The following is a 22,663-nucleotide window of genomic DNA, read 5'->3' on the forward strand; positions in this document are numbered from 1 at the left end:
CATTATACAAGCAAATATGGTATATATACGGTATATATATATATATATATATATATATATATATATATATATATATGCACTACAAAACTAGTGAAAGAAAACTGACAAAGAGAAATGTAAGAGTTGGTATATACAGTACACTTGCATTAATTGGGTTTCAATCCTGAAATTGGCCCCCTCTAAATAATTCTAACTTGACTGGTGAGCACACATGCACCTTACCTTTAAGGGGCCCTGAACCACCCCTCGGGCTTGGCGAAATAACCTGGTCTGTGGGTAGCACACATTGCTGTGAACATCTCGGCCAAGTTTTGCCATCGTACGCAATGCGTGGAGCTCGCAAGTGGAGTGCAAAGTGACCTTTCTCTCAAACGCTCTTTTCAGCAAAAGCCTGCTCCTCATTCTCCTCTGGATGCTTTATTTCGTAATAAAGTGGATTCCCACATGGGGCTGCTATTGGTAGCTGCTATCTGCTATGTAGGGTAGATACCGCAGCTGCCTCGGGGTGCCTCCACGAGTACATTGGCTAAGTGCACTGCGGCTTGCTGAGGACAACCGCATTTGGCTTGCATTTAGAGCGCTATAGGCACCCAAATCAGAAGTTGTGGTGTCTACATTAACATCCAAAATGAAATTTGGACTGTGCGCCACAGTGGCATTTAGAAAGCAGAGCATTGTGGGTAGGCCCCACTCTGCCGTAGCCTTCGCAGTGCAAGGCATTGAAGAAGGAACGGGAGCACAGTGGAGGCCGTGCTTGATTGCCAATAATTCCGCTTCTGCTGAATGCAGTGAAGTAATTTTTGCAGGAAAGTATTTCTGAAATAGTGTAATTACTTCAATAAAAAGTGTTTCAGAGCTCCTTTAATAGTGAGCCCAATGGCTGCAATGCCCTGCCTTCTCAGCAGTTAGAAGTGAAAGCGACAGCTCGTAACGAACAATGTATTTGCCCAATTCTGACGTGCGCCTTTGTTTCACGAAAAATGGGTCTGGAAACTGCCTGCACATTACATTAGATTACGAAACCAAAACCATGTTAGCAGCATTGGTAATAGCCTGTCATAGCCAGCATCATCATGGCAACAGAAAAATTTTTCACCGTCTTTGCTAGCTTTTGCACAGGTTGGCAATGATGATGCACCACTTTTCTTATGGAATTGCATTCAAAAGGGAAGTTATCTTAAGTGCCAAGTTAAGCAATGGAGCTGTGTTATGTATTCTTCACATGTCACTGTCTTGCATGGCATGACAAACTTGTTCATCTAGGCATAGATTACCATCCCATTTTCAATGGTTGCGGAGTCATTTGAGAAATGTGAAACGCACTTTACAGTCAGCATAGCACGTAGCCCATTGTGATAAAGAACTGTCTGAGAATGACGCACAACAACTAAATGTAAATAAATTCCCATTTTGTGAAGGCAGACGCTACAGGTTTCATTCGTTTCCAATTGCCTGAATTGGAAGCATGATAAATTTTTCTTGTTAAAAAATTGGGATGCATATTAGAATCAGGTAAAATGTTGCCATATGAAGCCATACTGTGCTTAGACATGTTTTCTGCCTCTTCTTTTAATTAAACCGATCAGATAGTTTCATTAATTCCATTGGTCCCATCAAGGTCCCATAGACTACTTTATTCTCATATGCTGTCTTATCACCTGCCATAGTGATTTCAACACTGAGCAGTCAATATACTTACAGCTCACCGCTCATACATGACCATTCGCCAATAATGTAAACAGCACTCAATTGAAACGTATGCCTTTATTCAATCCTTTAGTGTAGCATTCAGGTGACAGTATTTACAAAATTTGTTAGCCACACAAGCAAGCCACAAGACTTCGACATTTCTAAAGAACTGCACATGCCTACGTCTTCGAATCGCATGTTCTTCGGTGCTAGCGGTCGACTTCTCCAAACACAATATCTAGCGTACCTGGAAAATGAAACACCAAGTTAGCAGCTTTATCATTTTTATCTTTTCTGCCGCAACTCCCTGTCCACTTATTGGTTAACGGAATAAGTAGGTTCACTTGGTCAACAGCAAAGAAAAATAACCACAGACTGAGCTTACAATGTTATGACTAATGCAGTGACTGCATGCATGCCTCAAGAGTCGGCAAAAGGGTTGTCCACGAACACTTCATTTCAAGCCAGCATGACAAGTGCATAAGTAAATACACTTACTGCAGCTAGAAATGATTGCGTCTAAGCTAATCTAATGCACTTGATTTTTTTTACTTAAGCAGGATGTCACTGACGTGATATGAAAGGCGACTGTTTATTTGAATAACACAGTCTGCTTTTTCTTAGAAATTTATTCTAGCTGTGGCATAGCTCTCATCAGATTACCTGTTCCATTCAGGGGTGGCAGCTTTTAATTCTCACAGAAAAGCACGAAAAGTTAAATCATGACCACGTAACACACAAGCATTACACATTGTGATGCCTGCATCTTCCGAGACAGCATTACTTCTACTATGACCATTCTCTGATATGGCAGAGGTATGGCACACAAACGCAAGCAAGACAGTCCACACAACAAAGAAATCATACTCCAGCTTTCACCGAGCAGCAAGGACCCGATGAAAGACTAGTGTCAGCAAAAGCAGTCATGTATATGTTCCATAATGAAAAGCAATATATATAAGCATTTCTTAGTAGAAACACAATTTTTTTTCCCTCATGCTAAAAAGTATGCAGAGCAAAACAGAGCCTCAATAAAGCAAATCCTCCTAAAGGTTGTGTAGATAACTCATTTTCTCCTTTGCTGTCATTAACTGGTTTGATACTGTTCAATTTCCTGCCACAAAGAAGCACAGGCTCATGCAATCACAACTCCACAGAGCACAGGGCTTTCATTACAGGCTTACCTATTATGGCGACAATGTCAGCCAGCATGTGATTCTTGCCAATGAAGTCCAAGGCAGACTGTAAGACACACAAAAAAAAAAAAGACAAAAAGGAAGCATTAGGTAACACTGCTTCTGAATACCTGTGCATTCGGTGAGAATACTTTATTAAATACGTACTGAGGCTTCATCTGCCAAACATGAAGGTAAGGGGGCTAAATGTGTCTTGCTATGGAGGCCTCACCATATATAAAATTTCTCACCTTTTGAAAAAATTTTCCAGATGAGCAAACATAGGTGGATGAATGATGCTGTACATGCTCACGGTGCCCATGCAGTCTTCAAAGTGCTATTTTCACCCTCCAACAAAAATGTTGCCATGTTACTCCTGCAAGCTACCTATGGTTAACACATTGGCCATGCAAATCCTGCCGAGTTTGATACCTCGAAATTCTGACTTAAACACTACCATAGGCTATCTGTTATGATATGCAGGAGTAGGTTTTAGTTGTGGATAGTTCAGCAACTCAATCAATAATTAACGAACTACTACACTAAATAAGCTTTCACTCAAATGACATTCCACTGTTCTTTCTTGTACAAATGCACAGTCGGCATCGCCCTAGTGTGGAGTGTGGGAACGGCGACTGCTGGACCTGACGTCTAACGGTAGCTGGCTGCCTCCTATATACTATATACTCCCCATGCCCAGAAATAATGGTAAGCAGGTAGTTCTAATTTTCCTCTATGAGGAACTGTGTTTGCGCTTTAGAGGTTTCAGCCCATCAAATAACCAACTCCCATAACAGCACGTTTTCAGAAAGAACATAGAACTTGTGCATTGCATCGTTCATGAAAAGACTGACTGACTTTAAAAGAGCACAAAGAGTACAGGGGCTGTATTTTGCATTGATCCATTTCATCACCTGTCACACCAAGCCTCTGATGAAGGTGGAAAGAATGGATCATTACAACGGCCATAGCACCACTGTCCAGTGCCATTAAGTTTCTTGTTTTCTTTACCGATTTATTCTAAGACAACATTGAGATTGTCTTAGGGTGCACAGCTAAAGGCAAACGTTTGCCTGACTAGGCTGTGCCACCTGTATGGCGAAAATGGCAGACATTCAAGAGAGCACACATGATATTAAACTAGTACACATATTTTTGAACAGTTCAATACAAAATTCATGAGTCTGCTAAGCACTTGAAACACAAAATAAAAACATAAGCGAAATATTTTATACTTGTAGTTTGACATTTTGTATTAGTCTTCTGGTAGGAACAATTCTTTTACCGTCCTCTTAAAACTTTGCTCTGAAATTCCAGAATTAGTAGGTCCAATACTAAGGGGTAGCTGTTTAGAAGGTTAAGAAGTTGCACTGTCAGTTCTTGATCTCTGTGTTTTGTTCTGCGACACAGACTTTTTCTAACGTTATAGCCTGTTGTTTTACTATGGTATTTGCCTTGAAAGGAACATTTATCTGGCCAGAATTGCCACGAAATTCTAAGGAATAATTTATAAGCGTAAAGTTTTGATGCTGTTATTATTTTATATTTGCTATAGTATGCTTTAGTGGTATAAGTACGTTTTAAGTTTCCTACTACACACTGTGCAGTTTTGAAATCTTCAAAGGGATCCTAAGTTAGATTGTGTAGTGGTTTACCAAACCAGGAAATAAATTAATCTAGCATGTATTAGAATTACTATGCTTGTAGTTAACACATGAGCAAATCTAGTGAAAACACTGCCCTGAGCACCAACATGGTCACCTGTTACAGTTACATACAATGTAAGGCATGTCATTTCAAGTGTCTTAGAACCCCATAACAGCTATTGCTGCAATAGAAAATGCAATCGAAATTTTGACACCAGCCGGTTCCCACATCTGATATTTCATTGGCATCAAAGTCCTTCCATGACAAATGCTTACCAGGTGGGCAAAACCAGGTGCCTTGATCTTGCATCTATAGGGGCGGCTGCTTCCATCTGATATCATGTACAGACCAAACTCTCCCTGCAAATGGGGTGCATGAGCCATGATGTATTAGGAACGCAACTCAAGTGCTCAATGCTGAAGGCAGCAAAGCAGTCTATGGCAGCAGCTGTTAATGTTACTAATTGTTCCAGCAGTGTTATTACAATATGTTCCAAGGGTATCACAGGGGTATATGTAGCTTGTTGTACAGAATGACAAAAAAATCACTTAGCATACAAAACAGAGAATGCTTCTCAATAACTGCAGCATTCAAGTTCCATTAAGGAATCGGCTGTGTTTTCTTGTTAGACAATGACAACACATAGTTTTTAGCAGGGTGTCTACCAAGTTGACATTTCCAAATTCCCTGAGTTTTCCAGGTTTTCCCTGAGTGACGCAGAGCTATATTTTATGTCAAGACGGGCTGAAACCACGTCGCCCGATGCCGTCACTCTCTAAGCATATGAAAAAATTAAAAAAACAACAACTTAATTCAGTTTAAATACTAAGGAGTAGTGTTTATTTTATTCAAAAAGAGGATACAAAGGAGGGGTTAGTAAAATGCACAGCAAATAAAATGTCTCCGAAAAAAGTTGCAAATCGAGTCGGATCCGACATCCTCAAATACGAATAAAAAGGAGATGCATACCGAATCAAATATTTTCGAATATGAGCGATTTCTATCAACTGATAGCAAGCTCAGTGATGTGAGGCCCGAACTTTGTCACAATTGAGATTCTTTCCCAACAGCTCGTAAGTCAACCTCAACTGTACTGACATACTGTCAGCCCGCATACAACGCCTCAGTGTTGTGTTTCACTGCTTTAAAAAGTTTATTTTGGTTTGGATGAGGGACACCTGCATCTCGGCATCAGCCAACACTTTTTTGTTTAGCTCAAGCTCCTTCAAAACGGCGGCAGCACGCTTCCTTTCCTGTTCATTCCTCAATATGTAGGTTCTTTCTTTTCTTGTCTTCTTTCCGCCACTCGTTCACCCCACGGACCATTTGAAGCATCTTAATTCTCGGTCAGTTGCACAGTCCAAATTCGATTTTTCGAACCCCTTAGGGACCGCGAAAACGTCCGAAAAATCAGCCAGCTGGAAAAAATTAATGCATGTCATTTACTGCCCTTAAGGGGCTCAAACCGCCACAGGCACGTTCGAAAACGCTCTGAAGGCCTGTCGGTACACGTATTAGGCATAGCGGTGCTCGTACTGTAACAGAAGATACCGGATGCACGCGTGCATAATTAAGGAATACATACTGTGTCCTGTGGCAATAGCCCCTTCCCACTCTTGTTATGCTTCACTGTAATACATTTTCGTATGCTTCACCAAGTAACATTTCTGTATAGAGGCGAAGCTGACTTTCAGGAACCGGCTTTATGCAATGCACCGTGCTTTCCAAGCTTCTAAGCCAATCTCGAGAACCACAAAGGTGCAGTCAGTACCATTGCTAACAGCAGTGAATTCTTTCAATGAAAAACACGGCACCTAACGGCAAGGAGCTAACAGCGAAAGTCGAAGCAGCTAGGTCTAGCGTTGCCGCAGTGGTGGCTACGGCTGCCAGCGGATCTGCGTGCGAGAGCGCCGGTTTGAGGCGGCGAAGTAATCAAAACGGCAGTGGTGATGGCTTTGATTAATGCCGTTTCGGACCTGTGGTCACGGCAAAAAGTCAGGAAAATCGGACGGCAAAGGGTTCTCGCGTCCGAAATTTCAAACGTTCTGATAGATTGACCCTATGGGGTACGTGGTGGTGCCGCGAAGCTGTCCAAATTATCGGGCATCGCGAATTTGGTCGTTGACTGTACACTGGAAACTCCTCCAGCCTTCGACAGGGCGTCAAATAGGATTCATTACAATTCCTGTCTATTACTTGAGCCAGCATTACCGCGACTTTCGACCCTTTCAACAAAATTACCAATTTTCCCTGATAGAGGTACAAATTCCCTGAGTTTTCCCTGAGTTTTTCCAGACTACTCAAAATCCCTGAGAAGACCGGTTTTCCCGGTCGGTAGACACCCTGCATATTTTTTAGTCTTCAAAGAGCCCACTGTTCACTTGCAAGTTTGTTTTTTTGTCAGTGGTGAGTTAAATTGCTTAAAAATAAAAAGCTTGTACTGGGCCACTGAAAAGCCTCAAGTGCCCCCTAATACAGCTATAGCTGGCTAAATGACTATGAAAATAATGATCATAATGGAAGGATAATGACAAGGTACTAGCTCACATTGCTAACTTGACATTAATGCTAGGTGGCGACAAAGACAGTTTCCTTATACGGTGATATTTTAGAAGAATACAAGTGAATACCTGCAGCAAACACCGTGAAAGTAGGGTGAAGTACCCTCAACCGCTACTTCCATACATTTTCATGCCAGTATGTCAAATGTCCAGATCAATCACGCCACTGAATTTGACAGATGAGAAACTGTGTCACATTTTGCAGAGCATTAAAATGAAACCATGGATACTAATTCAAGTGAACCATGGCCAACCAGATCTTAATTTGCATTGCTGTACTCAATAACTAGTTATACATGTGTTTATTAGATCAAGGTTCAACTGTAATGCAGCGATTTGTGGCTCACCTTCGGCGCTTCAACAGCAGTGTATGTTACACCTGGAGGAACCTGGTAACCCTCAGTGAACAGCTTGAAGTGGTGAATGAGGGCTTCCATTGACGTCTGGGACATGTAGATAAAGGAATGTAGGCAGTGAAACAAGTTATATAAGTGAATATATATAGTTCAGCCAGGGTATGCAAAATAATTGGCATACACTGGGCACCTCAGCTTTAGCAGCTTGCAGCACCATTCAAGATTTTGTGTGAATAGCGCCAGGCACAACAGCATCTACACATGACAGAATTCTTGGCATGGTGCCAGGAATGTCCTCACAAAAGTGAAAGTATCCCCTAAAGTGATTGTCTGAGAATGTTATCCCTCGTCCCAATACAGATGCGTAAGGTGGCATGCAACAATGTGCAAAGCGTCGTGCTCTTATTGGCCCAGACACGTATTCTGCCTCTTTTTGTTACCTTATCTGAATTATGATTCTTTAAAAATGCCTCAGTTTCCAAACTTCTGCCACACATTATTCTAACAACATAAAAGTGCAGATACGAGGGTTGATCCAGAAATGAGGTTCCCATCAATTTTTGAAATAAACAACATTGTTTATTCTCATAGAAATTTAAATCATTGCAAAGATGAAACTTTTCTCTATTTTTCTACATTATTGCCATCTTTTTCTACACGGTGCTGCAATTTCTGTATCCCAATGTCTTAGAACTCCGCCGCCAAACCACTGAGGAAGCGTTTCACCTTTTCTTTGACTTTATCGTCGCTCCTGAAGCGTTGGCCACTCAAATATTCCTTTAACTTGGGGAACAAGTGATAATCACTAGACGCGAGGTCTGGACTGCATGGTGGGTGGGGCATGACAGTCCACCCAAAGATTGTCAAAAGTTCCTGGGTTTGATGGGAGACGTGAGGTCGGGCGTTGTCGTGAAGCAGCGTTACACCGGCTGCCAGTCGTCTTCTCCAGTGGTTCTGGATAGCTTGCCTGAGTTTTCTTAGTGTTGCACAATAACTGCCTGGGTTGATTGTTGTCCCATGTTCCATGAAATTGATCAGCAGTATCCCCTTACGATCCCAAAAAACACTGGCCATGACTTTGCCAGCAGAAGGAGTTTGTTTGAACTTCTTTGCAACTGGTGACTCTGGGTGATTCCACTGTTTGGATTTTTGTTTCGTTTCGGGAGTGAAATGAAACACACACTTTTTGTCTCCCGTAACAATGGAGTCCAACAATCCTTCCTTATCTTCTTGACACTTTTGAAGAAACTGGCGAGCACAGGCAAGGTGTTTCTCCTTGTGGTCTGATGTCAATAGCTGCAGTACCCATCGAGCACAACACTTGTGATACCCCAATTTTTCGGTCAAAGCTCTTTCCACTGTACCGCAAGAACTCCCAGAAACCTGAGCAACAAGTTCACGGACAGTGGTCCTCCTGTTTTGAAGCACTTCGCGTTGGACCATCTTGATAACCGCCTCCGAAACTGACAGTCTTCCACTCCATTCTTCATCATGGACTTCCATCCAACCAGCACTAAATTCCCTGCACAACTTTCGGACGTGTTTAACGGACATACAATTGTCACCATACACCTCTGTCAAATGACAATGAATTTCCATGGGTGGAATCCCTTTGGCATGGAAAAAGAGAATTGCGGAACTAATCTCGCACTTGGCGGGATCCACAATGGGAACCTCCATATCGGACGGCTGCTGAGCCAAGAATGAGCGGGGAACAGCCGCGCGCAGCAGTGTTGCCGGATTTCGCCTCGCATCTTCCAGTGTGGCTGGAGCTCTTTGGGAACCTTATTTCTGAATCAACCCTCGTATTATTGTGGATTTCTAACTTAAGTGCTCTGTGCATGGTACAAAAAGCAAATGCATAATTCCAGTTTGTTATCAGATATAACATGCCTTATTAGGTTCAAGGGTTCTGCTAACTGAAGCCGGTGATACAATGCATAATGTAACAAGAGCACAGTGCAGGTCACCATACCAAGTTTAGCAAATCGACAAACTATGCAACATAATACTATGATACCTATGTTACTGAAGCATGGTAATAGCAAACCAGCCATACTCTAGCAAACTAGCAGACCAGCCATACTAAATGCAGCATATTTATTCAAAACAGATAAGCAAATTGCGATGAGTAAGGTGCAACAGCGTGCCACAGACCTTCATTTCTTCCCTCGATGGGGGCACGCATTTGTTGTCGTCTGTCTTGACTGGACCAGGGGGCATTTTGTTCAAGCACTGGTAGATGATGTTCAGGCTTTGCCTCATCTCCTCCATTCGGCATAAATACCTGAGCAACAGCATCTCAAATTGGCGCACTACTGAAATTAATGCAGAAGTGACTCTTGCACTTTGCAACTGTTCACAGCTGCAGCATTTTGCCTGAATTGTCAGATCACATAGTTCAAAACCAAGCAAAATATGATGAAACAAAGGCCATGATTTCAGATCTGGATGGACATAAATAGAGAGCAAGATCTTATGCTACCTCCAGCTTAACACCAAGTAAAAGATTATTTTGTTCATGAATTCGTATTACTGAGAATGATTCATGGTATGTTGGAAAATTAATCAAATCCAAGTGTGCAGAATTTTGCAGAAGCAACTTCATTATTCAGCAATGGCAGAAATGCATTTTACTACAATGGTAGTTTGTGCGAACGAAAGAAAACAAAAATGAAGCTATCGGTTATGAAACCCCAAATGTATCCTTTCTCTTTCTTTCCAGAGGGCATAAAAGCCAACATTTTACAACATGGTGGAAAGTTATGCAGATAAATAACGCAATCAAGGATATGTTCACTTGACTACATGGTTAGCAAAATTATGCCTTTTCAACAAAGCACCAACTGTCCTGAAGACATTATGCATTGATCAATGGAGACTTGTAACAGTATGTAACATGGCGCAATTAAATTCAAATAATAGAATATTTCATCAAATGTGTATAATTAATCCCTAGACAAGCTCTCACCTGTCATAGCAGTCACCCTTGAGCCCCACAGGTACTTCAAAATCAAAGTCTTCATAGGAATCGTATGGCTGCGTCTTCCTCAGGTCCCACTTGATGCCAGACCCACGAAGCATGACACCACTGGTACGGAGGAAGTGGAATAGCAAATGCTGTGAACAATCACACTCGAAACTTGGCATGTTCATAACCTTACTAATCATGGAGAAGGCTCTGCATTTAAGGACAAGACACTTTTCTGTTATCAAGTCAGAATGAAAAAATCCTTAAATGCCAATAGTCACTGCTAAACTGTGCAGAAGGCCACCATGGAAACAGCAAGTGACAGCTAACTCGTGACAGTCACAGTCCACTTTCGTTCCAATCTCACACAATGAGGTGCAACATGCATTAGAAGTAGAGAGTGCCAAATCTTTTGAAATACAGCTTCTATCATGACCTTTTACTATATGTGTTTTCGTCCTCTCTATTTCTCAAGTTGTACAACTCTCAAGACTACAGCATCTATAAATCAATAGAAGAAAGCTTAAGTAAAGGTGAATGAGTGTCTAATACCCCTGACACACAGGCAAAACTAAAAGCCTTTGCAGTAAACCCCTTTTGTTACTCTGAAGGACCCTCTGCAGAAAGGAGTTGCGCCGATGATGCACGGCACTGCACTAACTTCCTTAGGTGCTTCCTCAGATGAACACTGCAAGAAAAATAGTGCTGCTTGTCAAAGCAGAAAGAGGGAAGACATTTTTATAAAGCTGCGTATTTAGATTGCATTTAGCTACTGCAGAACCCCAAAACATACTTTTCATTGTTGATGGCTCATAATGCGCTTATTAGTTTATTTTATTTGCGTTTTTATGCTCTTAGAAGCAATTTAAATTGGTCCAGCAACTATGCAAAGTCGGTGTTTTGCTATGCTACAGTGTATTAGAATAGCTGTGCATGCTGTTTATTAGGGTGCAGGCCATGTTTCTATCTTCCTTTTTCACATATTTTTGTCCCTTCCTTCGTGTGTGCAGGCGTAACGCATTTTACTGAATGTGTTATTCGCACAATTGTGATCGCATGACAGAACTGCAGATATCATGGCTCAGCGACACGCTAGCAATGAAGCAAAAGCTGCGGTCACTCTGACACTTGTCACACTCGGATCTCTAGAAGATGACATAAACGCTGCCAAGACGAAAGTGGAAGACATTAAACGTCCACTCATCATGAGCATGCTTCATGTTGACTGCTTCGGCAGTGTCCTCTCGAGCCGCCAACCGCGAAAGGTGGGCCTATGTGCGCAACGAATGATGGTTTCACGATGCTAACACACCAAGAAGAAGACGAAGGAAATGACACTGGCAGAATTCAACATGGCGGCACTAGCGACGTGATGCGAGCGTTTGGAGTATAGCTAGAGTAAATCTTCACCATTCGACAAATCGCATTACCGCTAAAAATTAAAACATTTTTGCAAGGTAAAAAAGTACTTATGGGGCACCGCAGTTGTGTGGCAGGTTTTCTTCTATTGACGAGTTGTGCATGCTGTGCGCGAGAGTAACTCCTTTTCCGCTTGAAAGGTAGATGCGCGATCTCCTTTCCCACAAAGAAACTTTGCCTTAAGGGAAATACTCCTTTATCATGTGTCATTGCGCTTGAACGCCTTTCTGGTAGATGTCCCCTTACCTAAAGACTTTACAGCACCCATGTGTCAGGGGTATAATGCAATCTTTCCAGAACTTAATCAGCTTGTTGTGCAGGTACAGGGGAGCACCAATGTGAAAGTGAGACCGTTAGACCTGCCTTGAGTGAGATGGTTATAATGCCCACTTTTAACAAGCACTACTTTGCTGGTTCAGCTGTACCTGCAGCCCCAGTCAAGTGCATTCTCCGCAGTGATGATTCCAATGTCCACAGTGCGCTGCTTCCAGATACGGTTTTCAGAGAGCAAGTCTTCAACTTCATCCAACCGTTCACTGAACTTTGTAGCCCAGTCATAGATGTCGTCCATCAAGCCCAGTGGCATGTCCTGGGCTACACCCCCTGGCCGCACGTATGCTGCGTGCATGCGGGCGCCACTCACACGCTCATAGAACTCCATCAGCTGCACAAGAGAAGCAAGCCATGCATTAAGAATTTGAGGTAAGGAGAATGGAATGCCACCGAAAAATACTGCAGAACGTAACAATTTTTTTTTAGGAAACCACTGACGATGTTCGTTGACGTAAATGAATAGCCGAACATGAATGTCTGCATTTGGGGCCACATTATGCAGCATACCGTGTTCTCGCTTGACACGCCACCTTTGTCTTTCTTCGAACTCTTCTTTGGTGAGGACACTTTACCACTTATTAAAGCAAATTCCTAAACCTTACATGGCTTTTTCTTATACATCTATGTAAGCAATAAAGAGCTGATGAACAGCAAGGTAAATGGCAAGGCTTCTAGAAAGCTATCCCCTTTGCTAAAGGGCCCCTGAAATGGTTTGACAAATTTTGTAGATGCGTAGGGTACAGCTAATGATTCACACCACAATTTGTGTGAAGCGTCTCATATTAAGAGAGCTACAGACGATTACAAGTTACCCTCCTCCATAGTCATGCATTTTCCCCTCAACTCGTTTGCCGAGTGATCAGGGCCAAGCTCCGCCTTCACTGGCTCTGCGTCATGATGGCATGTTGTGTCGTCGACTTCCGGTTCTCTAGGAGTGAGTGCATGAAGCCTCTCCAAACTCTCCGCCAGCTGCTTGGCAGTCGACCCCAAGCGAGAGCTATCGCAGCAACGTGCGCTACGAGCACTCTGTCACCTTGCCGAACGTGTCTGGTACTCCGGTAACCACAAGCGAGCTGGGCCTTTTGACAGACGGCTGGAGGCATAAACTAAAGGTGATGAAGGCACTTTAGCATAGACGTACGTGAGCGGCCTGACCGGTCTGCACCACCTAGCTGTTGGCACAGAGCTCAACCAGCCAAACAAAGCACTAATATTGCTCAAATCAAGTGTAAAACAGTTTAAACATTTACAAGAACAAAGTGTTGATGATTACACTCCTGCAAAAAATTTGCACCAGCAGCAAAGAAGAATGCATTTCGTTACTGCTACTGTGTGGTCAAAACCAAAACATGGCACCATCAAAAAAGCGAGACCAACGAGATATCAAGGCAGCTACAACGTAGTTACAATTTTATGTTTGCTCTATGAACCTACCCGTAGCTTTTCGCTATCCTGCATGTTTGCTTGCTTTTGGGAAGGGTTTTTCAACATTTTTGAGAGTTTTACAGTGCACACAACACTCATGGGGGGTGTCGATAGTTGATAGAAGTGCCGCTGTTCCATTTGCGGTGGCACCTTCAGAACGGCGGCACTTGCAGGGAGTACCGATAGTTCATGGAAGAGCAGACACCGATCACATATTTCTTTCCCTGTAGCTCTTAGTTTGACGTGTTCGACTTGACTGCCAGCTACGTGCTTCTTCCATGCTTCCTCAGCCGTCATGAAAGCTCCAGGCCCACTAAACATTCGGCGCTCGATCACAGCAGTGTTCAAGAGGGCTGCCATCCTATAGGCCGAAGAAACAAATCACTGCTCAGCAGGCCACAAGTTCAATGTTTCTGAACGGGTGGTACGAGAGTGGCGACTGCTGCAGCAAAGCAAAATTTTGACCTGTGACGGCAAGCGAAGAATTCCTCATAGGCCGAAGTCTGGACGCTTTCCGGAGCTGTAGGACAAGCTTGCGGCGTACGTTGCTGAAATGCGTGATCGGCACCTGCCAGTGAAGTTCGACCTGGTCATGAAACAAGCGCAGATCTTCACCTTTTAAGGATCTGCTCTGCCACGAGTACAACGAGTGGCTGGCGGCAGAAGACCACGAACTTACGCCAACCGAACGTGTCAAAAGAGCCTCCCTGACAGATGAGTGGGGTTGAATGCATTCAGCGTGGGCTGCTGTTCCACAACATGTCATGGTGCGATCGTTTGTCAAATGTCGAATTTTGCTGGACGACAACACGATATGGGACTGTAGCAGCGATGACAATTGCAGCAATAGTGAGGACGATGGTACAAGTGAAGACGAGTAGTCCAGTGACCATGCCAGCTACAGTGCAGATCACTTATAACGTAACCGCTTTTAGCGCCGGACCGGTTATAGCATGGGTTTTTTGACCACCGATATATCTCCCATAGAACTCAATGTATAGGCGGACCATTTATTGCGTAGGCGCGCGAAGCAGAATACCGGTTATAGCACGGTTCCTTTAAGCGCACAACCATGAAATCGGAGCACGGCCTTTTCTTGGAGGCGTTGAGCATGGCCCGCACGGTCGTAAGGTTGCCGGGCGTGCAAACACGGAGAAGGGGGAGCATGGGCGCGCACCTGGAGACTAGCGGCGAAAAGCGAAACAAAAAGGAGGAGAAGGGTGGGAGACTTTAGAGGAAGGAGGGCGAGTGTTTTCATTACTATAGCAGCGTCCAATCAGGGTGTGCGCTGCACGGAGTGCGGAGAAGAAGCAATAGCAGTGATAGCACACTCCTTTTTTTTTTTTCAGTCTCTGTTGCATTTGGTGTGTGCACGTCGTGACCTCGTGGTGTCGTAGTTGTCCTCTGTGCACGTATGCTGTCGGGCTTTTGTCACCATGGCGTCGGCAGCATCTTCAAGCGGTATAAGAAAGGGGCATGCCTTATCGCTGGAGGCGAAGGAATGTGTGATAAGGGACATAGAAAGTGGGCTGAAGAAGGCTTCGGTGGCGGCCAAATATGGCGTTTCCGACACAACCGTGCCGACCATATACAAGGACAAATTGCGGCAGCAACTGCAGCAATACTCGGCTTCCCTGTCACGAAAGAGAATACGTACGTCGAAGTACGAAGACGTGGACGCAGCGCTTTTCAGAGGGTTCCGTGAATTTAGGGCTCAGAGCATACCAGTGAGTGGTCCCATCCAAGCCAAGTCCCTTGGTGCTCTTTTAGGCCACGACGACTTCAACCCACTTAATGGATGGATCCAGCGATTCAAGGATCAGTAGCAGCAGCCTCTTAAAGTGAATTTAAGGGCTGCAATTGATATGGTTGCCGCTTCGTGGTGGCAGGTAAAAGCCACTACAATAAGCAAGTGCTTCAGCAAAGCAGGTTTCGTGCGCAATGCAGAGGCTCTTGACGCCGATGAGCTGAGCAACAATGCTGCCAATGAGACGGTAAACACCGACGACGTGTGATCCAGCCTCATTGAAAGCAAGTTCGTTTCCGTCATAGACACTTTCCAAGAATATGTTGATGCCGGTGAGTCGGATCTTCCTGATGTGATCGTCGCAGCGGTGCACGGTGGCGCGGAGCTTGCAACCGAAGACGAGTCGGACAATGATGTCGACCCGACACCAGACCCAGATGTCCCATGCAAAGAAGCTTTAGAATACTTCAGCAAAGTGAAGATGTACTGCGTGAAAAACAGTTTGAGTGAGAAAGCGCTTCAGTGCTTAAGCCTTGTAGAGGAAGAAATTGTTCGAAGCGCTGTTTAAAAAAAATCTCCAGACGAAAATAATAGCGTTCTTCCGCTGATGCCGCACTTGTCAGGAGAACTTGGTTTCTGTGCTGTGTTGCGATTGTGTTGCATGTGTGCGTGAGTGAAATTTGTAATAAATTGTGTTTGAAAAAGGTGAGTGGTCCGTTTGGCATAGGCAAAAGCCGAGAAAAGCATGCTTTGGTTATAACGCAGTACCACTTATCGCGCGGATTTTTACAACTCCCGCGACTTACATTACAAGCGGTCTACACTGTACTAATACATTTTTGTTATGGAATGTGCCCTCACGTATGCTCTTTTTTTTTCTGTCACATGCGATATGAGGAGGCTCCACTTACATTCGAGTCGACTTACAGTCGTTTAAATACGGTCAGCTGATTCGTTACAGGATGTATGTTGTCTCGAGAAGCGGATGCAACAGCACGGAAGGTGATTGCCCTCCTCCTTTCCCACAGCTGCCAGAGCTTAGACGAGGACAGCAGAAGAAGACGGCTGTCCCGAACCCAGACCCTAAACCGGTGCCCTTTCTCAATCTATCCATGAAAAAATGCCACTTGCCACCAAGAAACCCAGTGCGATAGCCAGAGAAACCTGTTGACTTTAAAAATTATGCAGAAGCCAGCAAAGCTGACCGTCAAAGTAAGTGAAGCTTTACGTCTAGTCTATTGGCTGAAGCAGTTTGATGTGCTTTGTAATTTTTCACAGATCAACAAGCCACTCCATTGTTTGTCAGCATTCTGAAAGCATTTGTCAGCATTCTGAAAGCATCTTTGTACCTCTTCTGTTGTACAGTATTGCTCAACCAGGCTGAAAACAGTGCTGGACTGCACACAGGGCGTTGAGTAGTGCTACACAACACGCAATGCCGGGTGCATCGTTTTTGCCACCAACTAAGCCCAATTGTCCATTATGCCCTCCTCTCCACATTTCTCCTTTCTGCAGTCCAACAACCAACCACAGTATAAAAACCTGTCTGACTCCGCAAAGAAAGCTTTGCTTTAAGAACACGGAAGCTAGAACACAAGTCAGCTGGTTGATATATGGCTTATACTTGATCGAAAAACTCGAATCTATTCAGAATAGGGCTGCAAGTTTTATTTCACAATGTTATGACTATAACAAAAGCATAACACAAATTAAACTCGACCTCTCCCTACAGCCCTTGCACGATCGTTGTGATATAGCCCTGCTATCATTATTTCATAAATATGTCCATAATGCAGCACTATCAGTTCTGCCTCTTGAAACTGTTTATTACAGGTCACACTGGCCGTACAATCAGCTCAATTTCACGCGCATCTATGGAAAGACTAATTCCTTTAACTACTCTGCTCTTCCAAAAGCAATTCGGCTTTGGAACAATCTTTCGTTAACACCATTGCTTATGAGAGTGACCAGGAAGAATTCCGGCATCTTCTAACAATGCATTTTTCAAACTCTACATAACCTAACGTGTTATTTTGTCTTGAGTTTCTTGTTATTATTGTGCTACTATCCCTTAAATACTGTTTTGTAATAGCCAAATATTGTCCCACTCGCTCTGCAATTCTGTTGGTTACATTATACTTAGTGAAAATTTCTTGTTCACTGACCTCTTGCGTTCAAAAGCATTCAGTTTGTCTTTCGTACAATTTTTAACACATTACTGCATGTTAGCATATTTCTTACACTGTATTTTTTGTATATGTATTCTAATTATTGTATAATCTTTGAGTGTACTCTCCCCCCTTACACAATGCCACTAGGGGCCTGTAAGGTATCCTTAAATAAATAAATAAATAAATAAGAATACCAGCGTGAAGATGGAACAAATAGCAAAGTAGTCCACAGACAGACGAATGTTAATAGCCATTGAATTTCTTGCTTGTCTCTTCCTTGTACACATGTAGTAAAGAGCACACGATAACAAGAAAGAAAAACATAAAGAAATGCCTTACAATCGCACATATGCACTTAATAGGATAGACAGGGAGTTATACCGTATTACAGGAATCTAACGTGCCTTTTTTTTCTGCAGAAAGTGGGTCCGCAAATTGCCTGCACATTACAATCACATAGGAAACCCAAAACTGCATTCGTGGCTTCAGCAGAAGCCAAGCATTAGAGCTGTCAAACGCAGCGTCACCGCGATCACAAGATGACAGAGCACATTATTGTGAAGATTGCTGTGGGATCATTTTGTGCTCGACTACAATATCAAGCAGTATATGAAGCAGCAGTGAAGGAGTTACATTAGAAGACACTATCACTTTGGCCAGTGCGCGATATGATGAGTGTAAAATTACAGCGCTATGCACTGCCTTGGGAAGCATCCTTCCACCTTGCATGAAGACGAGCAATTCAAGGCCTAAGTTACAAGCCACCAAGAAATGATGAAAATACCTTTTCTCGCTCCTCGAAAAGCCAGAAAAAGGGGGTAAGGCCACCGATGTCCAGGCAGTGCGTTCCGACGGCCATGATGTGATTGAGAATCCTTGTTATCTCCCCAAAAAGAACTGTAGACAGAAGTGGTCACCGGTCACTACAGTCAGTACACAAAATTTTCCAAGAAATGTATGTCCATATGACAGCAGTTGAGCTTCTCCGAGTTCACTGTATGCTGGTACTTTTAGAAAATTTGGCAATGTATTTTGATTTACTTTTTTCTCCATAATTTCACAGCCATCTAAATGATTGTAGGATGCTTTCCCAATATAACTACTGCAACTGGAACCACCTACCCACTTCTGTGGCTTGTTTAACTAAACCTGACAAATCTCATGACAGCCTTAGCAATATCCTTCAATAAGTGCATTTCTTGTGTCAGAATTGTCTAGTTTCATATTGTATTTCAAACCTAATGTTATTCTAACAAACCCAGCTTTGGGTTTGCGCATCTTTCTTTTACATGAACAATGTCTTGTTTCGGTTTGTTTACCAGCATATTTCTTTTAAAATTATGGAGTTTTACGTGCTAAAACCACAATCTGATTATGAGGCATGCCGTAGAGGGGGACTCCAGAAATTTGTACCACGTGGGATTCTTTAATGCGCCCCTAAATCTAAGTACATGGGTATTTTCGCATTTTGTCCCCATCGAAATGTGGCCACCGTGGCCGGGATTCGATCCCACGACCTCGTGCTTCGCAGCCCAACACCATAGCCACTAAGCAACCGCGGCGGGTACCAGCATATTTCTATGTTTATTATGGGTTTAAAGTAAACATTACTATTTTTTAAACATTAGACATGTATGTTTGCATTTGTTCGACAGTGTACTTCCTTTCAATTGACTTTTAAGTTTTTGCTAAAGCCAAAGTGAGCGTCTGCAGACTGTGCCACTAAAGGAATGCCAAATTTGCTGTAATATAACGAATACCATCTGTCACCACTATGGCAGAATGTGCCTTTAGAAACTGGACAGGAGCTTGAAGTGCAACAGGAAAAGTTAGTGTTCGCTTTTGAAGTTCACCAATTTCAAGTTAGTGGTGACAGATGTCGCCACCATTGCATTAAAATTCCACATTTCCTGAGTGGCATAGCATGTTTTGGCTTTATTATAAATGAAACAGGCATGTAATACTTGCAAGTATGGTATTAAACTGAACCCTCTGAAAAATGCTACATCTCAATGTTAAATCAAAGCGGGTGTCAGCCAGAAGCTGGAACATATATACCTGGCGCTACAATTTATGGAACACTCAACATTCATCACAGCAGCACGCACCTCGAATGTACTTAGCACGCTTGGGGATGTCAATGTTGAGGAGCTTCTCGACAGCAAGCGAGTAGCATTGTTCATTAGCCATCATGGAGACATAATCCAAGCGGTCCATGTATGGCAGTGCCTGAGTGTACGTTTTGTACTCCATGAGCTTCTCAGTGCCACGGTGCAGGAGGCCAATGTGTGGGTCTGCTCGCACCACAGTCTGCAAAAGTAAGAGGCAAACTAGAGATGGTGTCGAGCTTAAATATCTTATGCCAGAAAGCAACATTTGCTCATCTTAGAAAGAAGCAACAAGAACATGCATGTTAAACATGACAGCCATTGTTAAAACAGCCACAGTGGCAAAGTAAATTCTTCTAATGCAATAAACCACAGCCACATGGCACATGGCATCTATGAGTTCAAATGCCGCAACAACTAAAACAACATTTCATAATGCAGAGTAACACTGAGAGTTTGCTTCACTGGACAGGAATGAGTCTTACCACTATTACAACTCTTCAAGGCAGCCCGTTTCTGAAGGAAAAATAGGCCAAAAAGTGATTGAGCAGCTGCACTGTGGACAGTTTACTGTTAAAGGGACACTAAAGGAAAAGTTGAGTTGAGCTCAATAGAAAGGTTAGGCTTCTGTAATAACAAATTTGTCATTCGTAGCAAAAGCAGAGCTTTTGTAAACAAGAAAATGACGAAGACAGAAAATCTGATTGATGCCATTCGTTGTGTACTACGGCACCTCCCACGTGATTCCAATTCCACCTCCCAATTTTGTACGCAACAGAATCATATGTGACACACAGAAAACGATGATAAGACTTCTGGAGGAATAATCTATTGATCTAGCTCGACTCCCAGTGCATTGCCTTGAGTAGTCCAGTAGCCATTCTTTATACACAAGTAAAAAATTCTACATTGTAGTAAGCCTGCCAAAGCGAATAACATACCGATTTCACTACTTTGAAGGTGCAGATGCACCTGTCTTTCTGGATCCATAGTGCCAGTAGTTTGTGCTACGTTTATAATGTGCTTGGGTTCTAAGCAATCTTGAGCACAATGCCATGGTCAACTTAGCCAGATAATCATTAAGGGGATGGAAAGGGTGTGCTTCCTTTACCATTGCGCCTTTTGTAGGGTGATTTTATTATCACCACTCTGCCGCTTTGTCTCGAATGTTAAGCCAATCTGCCATGCTAAAAGAAAAGCCATGTACTTAAACCCATATGTGCCCATCAGTTACCTAATGACAACAGCTATCGGCTACCCTTGCAGCAGTGATGGTGTAGCGCAAGTCCTCACAAGATCGACTTATTGAGGCATCAACATATAGACAGAGTGGTGGGAACAACGTGGTGGTGAGAAAAATATCAGCATGCAAACTTTAATGGATGACTCTTGGTGTTTTCTAGTGGGAGACTGGAAAAGGTCGAAACATTGTGAAAGGTGCTCTTTCTAGGACTCATTCCAGCCGCCAATGGTGCTACTCAAACTGTCACGAGTACTTGAGAGAACACTCTTTGAGCAGTCTTCGGTGCTCCCGCTTGCCCACTGAAAAGTGCCAACAGCATGTCAGCAAACATGGCCAATTCCCACACTATGCACTGATGATGACGCACCCAAATGCATGAAACTTGGTGTTGCATCCTTCACACAGCCATTTGCTCAGTTACTTTTGAAGCGGTATACAGTGTGGAGTATTGAGTATCAACATTGCGCAGATCACATATCAATATTGCGCAGATCACATAAGAGGTTCACCCAGTACTAAGCACTCACTTCTCCTTCCAGTTCCAGCACGAGCCTCAAGACTCCGTGTGCTGCCGGGTGCTGTGGACCAAAATTGATCTGCATGTTTCGAACTTGCTTTTCAGGCCTTTCAAATAAGTCTGAAACACGTATGCAATGAACAAAGCCAAAGGAATTAAATCGCACACGTTAATCAATGCACGTCGCGTTACTAATGCAGTATCACAAAAGAATGACTGCATTTCTCAGTATGCACAATTGGACAAACTCAAGCTGTTATGAAAAGTAACATCAATAATAGATTTCATCGGCAATGATTTAGAACGCGCTTTTAGGTCACATTATCGTCCACAAGACGGGCCAGCGTCGATTTAGTTACCAGGCAAAGTTTAAGGAGGGAACACGAAATGCATGAAAGTTGACGAGAGGTTTCAGAAATGAACTAACCATTTGGAGGCGGCATTTCCATCTTGTCTGTTAATTCATCAGAAACGAAAACCAACCCCGACATATCCTTGATGAAGTCGTCATCAGGGTACCACCTTGCACCTCTAGGAAACGATGAAGCAGAACAATAGATTCAGCTCGCAATGCAAGGTCATCAGCGTCAGTGACAAACAATGCTAGGGGAGTAAAAATCGCGTGAAACCAAGAAAATGTTTTATGTGGCTATGGTTCAACATAGGGCGACGCAAATATACTTACCGTTGCTGGCAATCGATCTATCTAGTGTGCCAGAACTATTCGGGCTAGACGAGACCATACTAAGTTGTAACATGTCGTTGGCTACTGCACTACTGCGCATGTTAAACAGAGCTAACCATGCAAACTTTGGAAAAAATAGCATTTCAGCGTTTTGTTTTGAAGAGGTCAGACACACGTTGCTGACGGCTGATCATCGTGCTGCACGACAGCCTGCACATCCGGGCTGCTCTTTGGTATCGGGGAAATGAGATGCGGGGCCTCACCTGGCGAAAAACAACGATCCACCAAACTTGGGTACCGCAGCCGGCAGTTTAGGCCGTAAGAGCCTAGCTGCAGCGGTCAACACAGATGCCATCGTAACCTTGCTACCTTGCAGCGGTACGCACAGCCGATCGCAGAGCCGCTGCACAAAATCAGCAGCCGAGTCGGGAAGTTGGTTGCTTTGATGCGCAAGAGAGGACGCTAGTAGAGAGGTATGATGTTGATAGTTGTCAAGGTTTTCAAGGGTCGTATGGGTCATATCAATACCTCCTTTACTAGATAAGTGGTAATAATAACGTTTCCTTTACAATAAACAAGTTCCCAAAAATACTTTATGTTAGAAAATATGCATATA

General features: G+C 43.3%; 1 protein-coding gene across 1 annotated transcript; it reads right to left on the minus strand.

Moving 5' to 3' along the window:
• Positions 1 to 1,745: 1,745 nt before the first annotated feature.
• ND-49 (NADH dehydrogenase (ubiquinone) 49 kDa subunit) lies at positions 1,746 to 22,591 on the minus strand. Its single transcript, XM_050178564.2, has 12 exons — positions 22,311 to 22,591; positions 21,790 to 21,893; positions 21,373 to 21,482; positions 19,603 to 19,804; positions 18,279 to 18,391; positions 12,244 to 12,482; positions 10,400 to 10,519; positions 9,586 to 9,715; positions 7,420 to 7,515; positions 4,787 to 4,870; positions 2,874 to 2,931; positions 1,746 to 1,936 (listed from the first exon to the last, which is right to left on the minus strand). Exons 1-12 carry the CDS (start codon positions 22,565 to 22,567, stop codon positions 1,899 to 1,901), a joined length of 1,551 nt encoding a protein of 516 aa, XP_050034521.1. The 5' UTR covers positions 22,568 to 22,591; the 3' UTR covers positions 1,746 to 1,898.
• Positions 22,592 to 22,663: the final 72 nt, after the last annotated feature.

The sequence above is a fragment of the Dermacentor andersoni genome, chromosome 5, assembly GCF_023375885.2.
Source record: "Dermacentor andersoni chromosome 5, qqDerAnde1_hic_scaffold, whole genome shotgun sequence".
In the NCBI taxonomy this organism is placed as follows: domain Eukaryota; kingdom Metazoa; phylum Arthropoda; class Arachnida; order Ixodida; family Ixodidae; genus Dermacentor; species Dermacentor andersoni.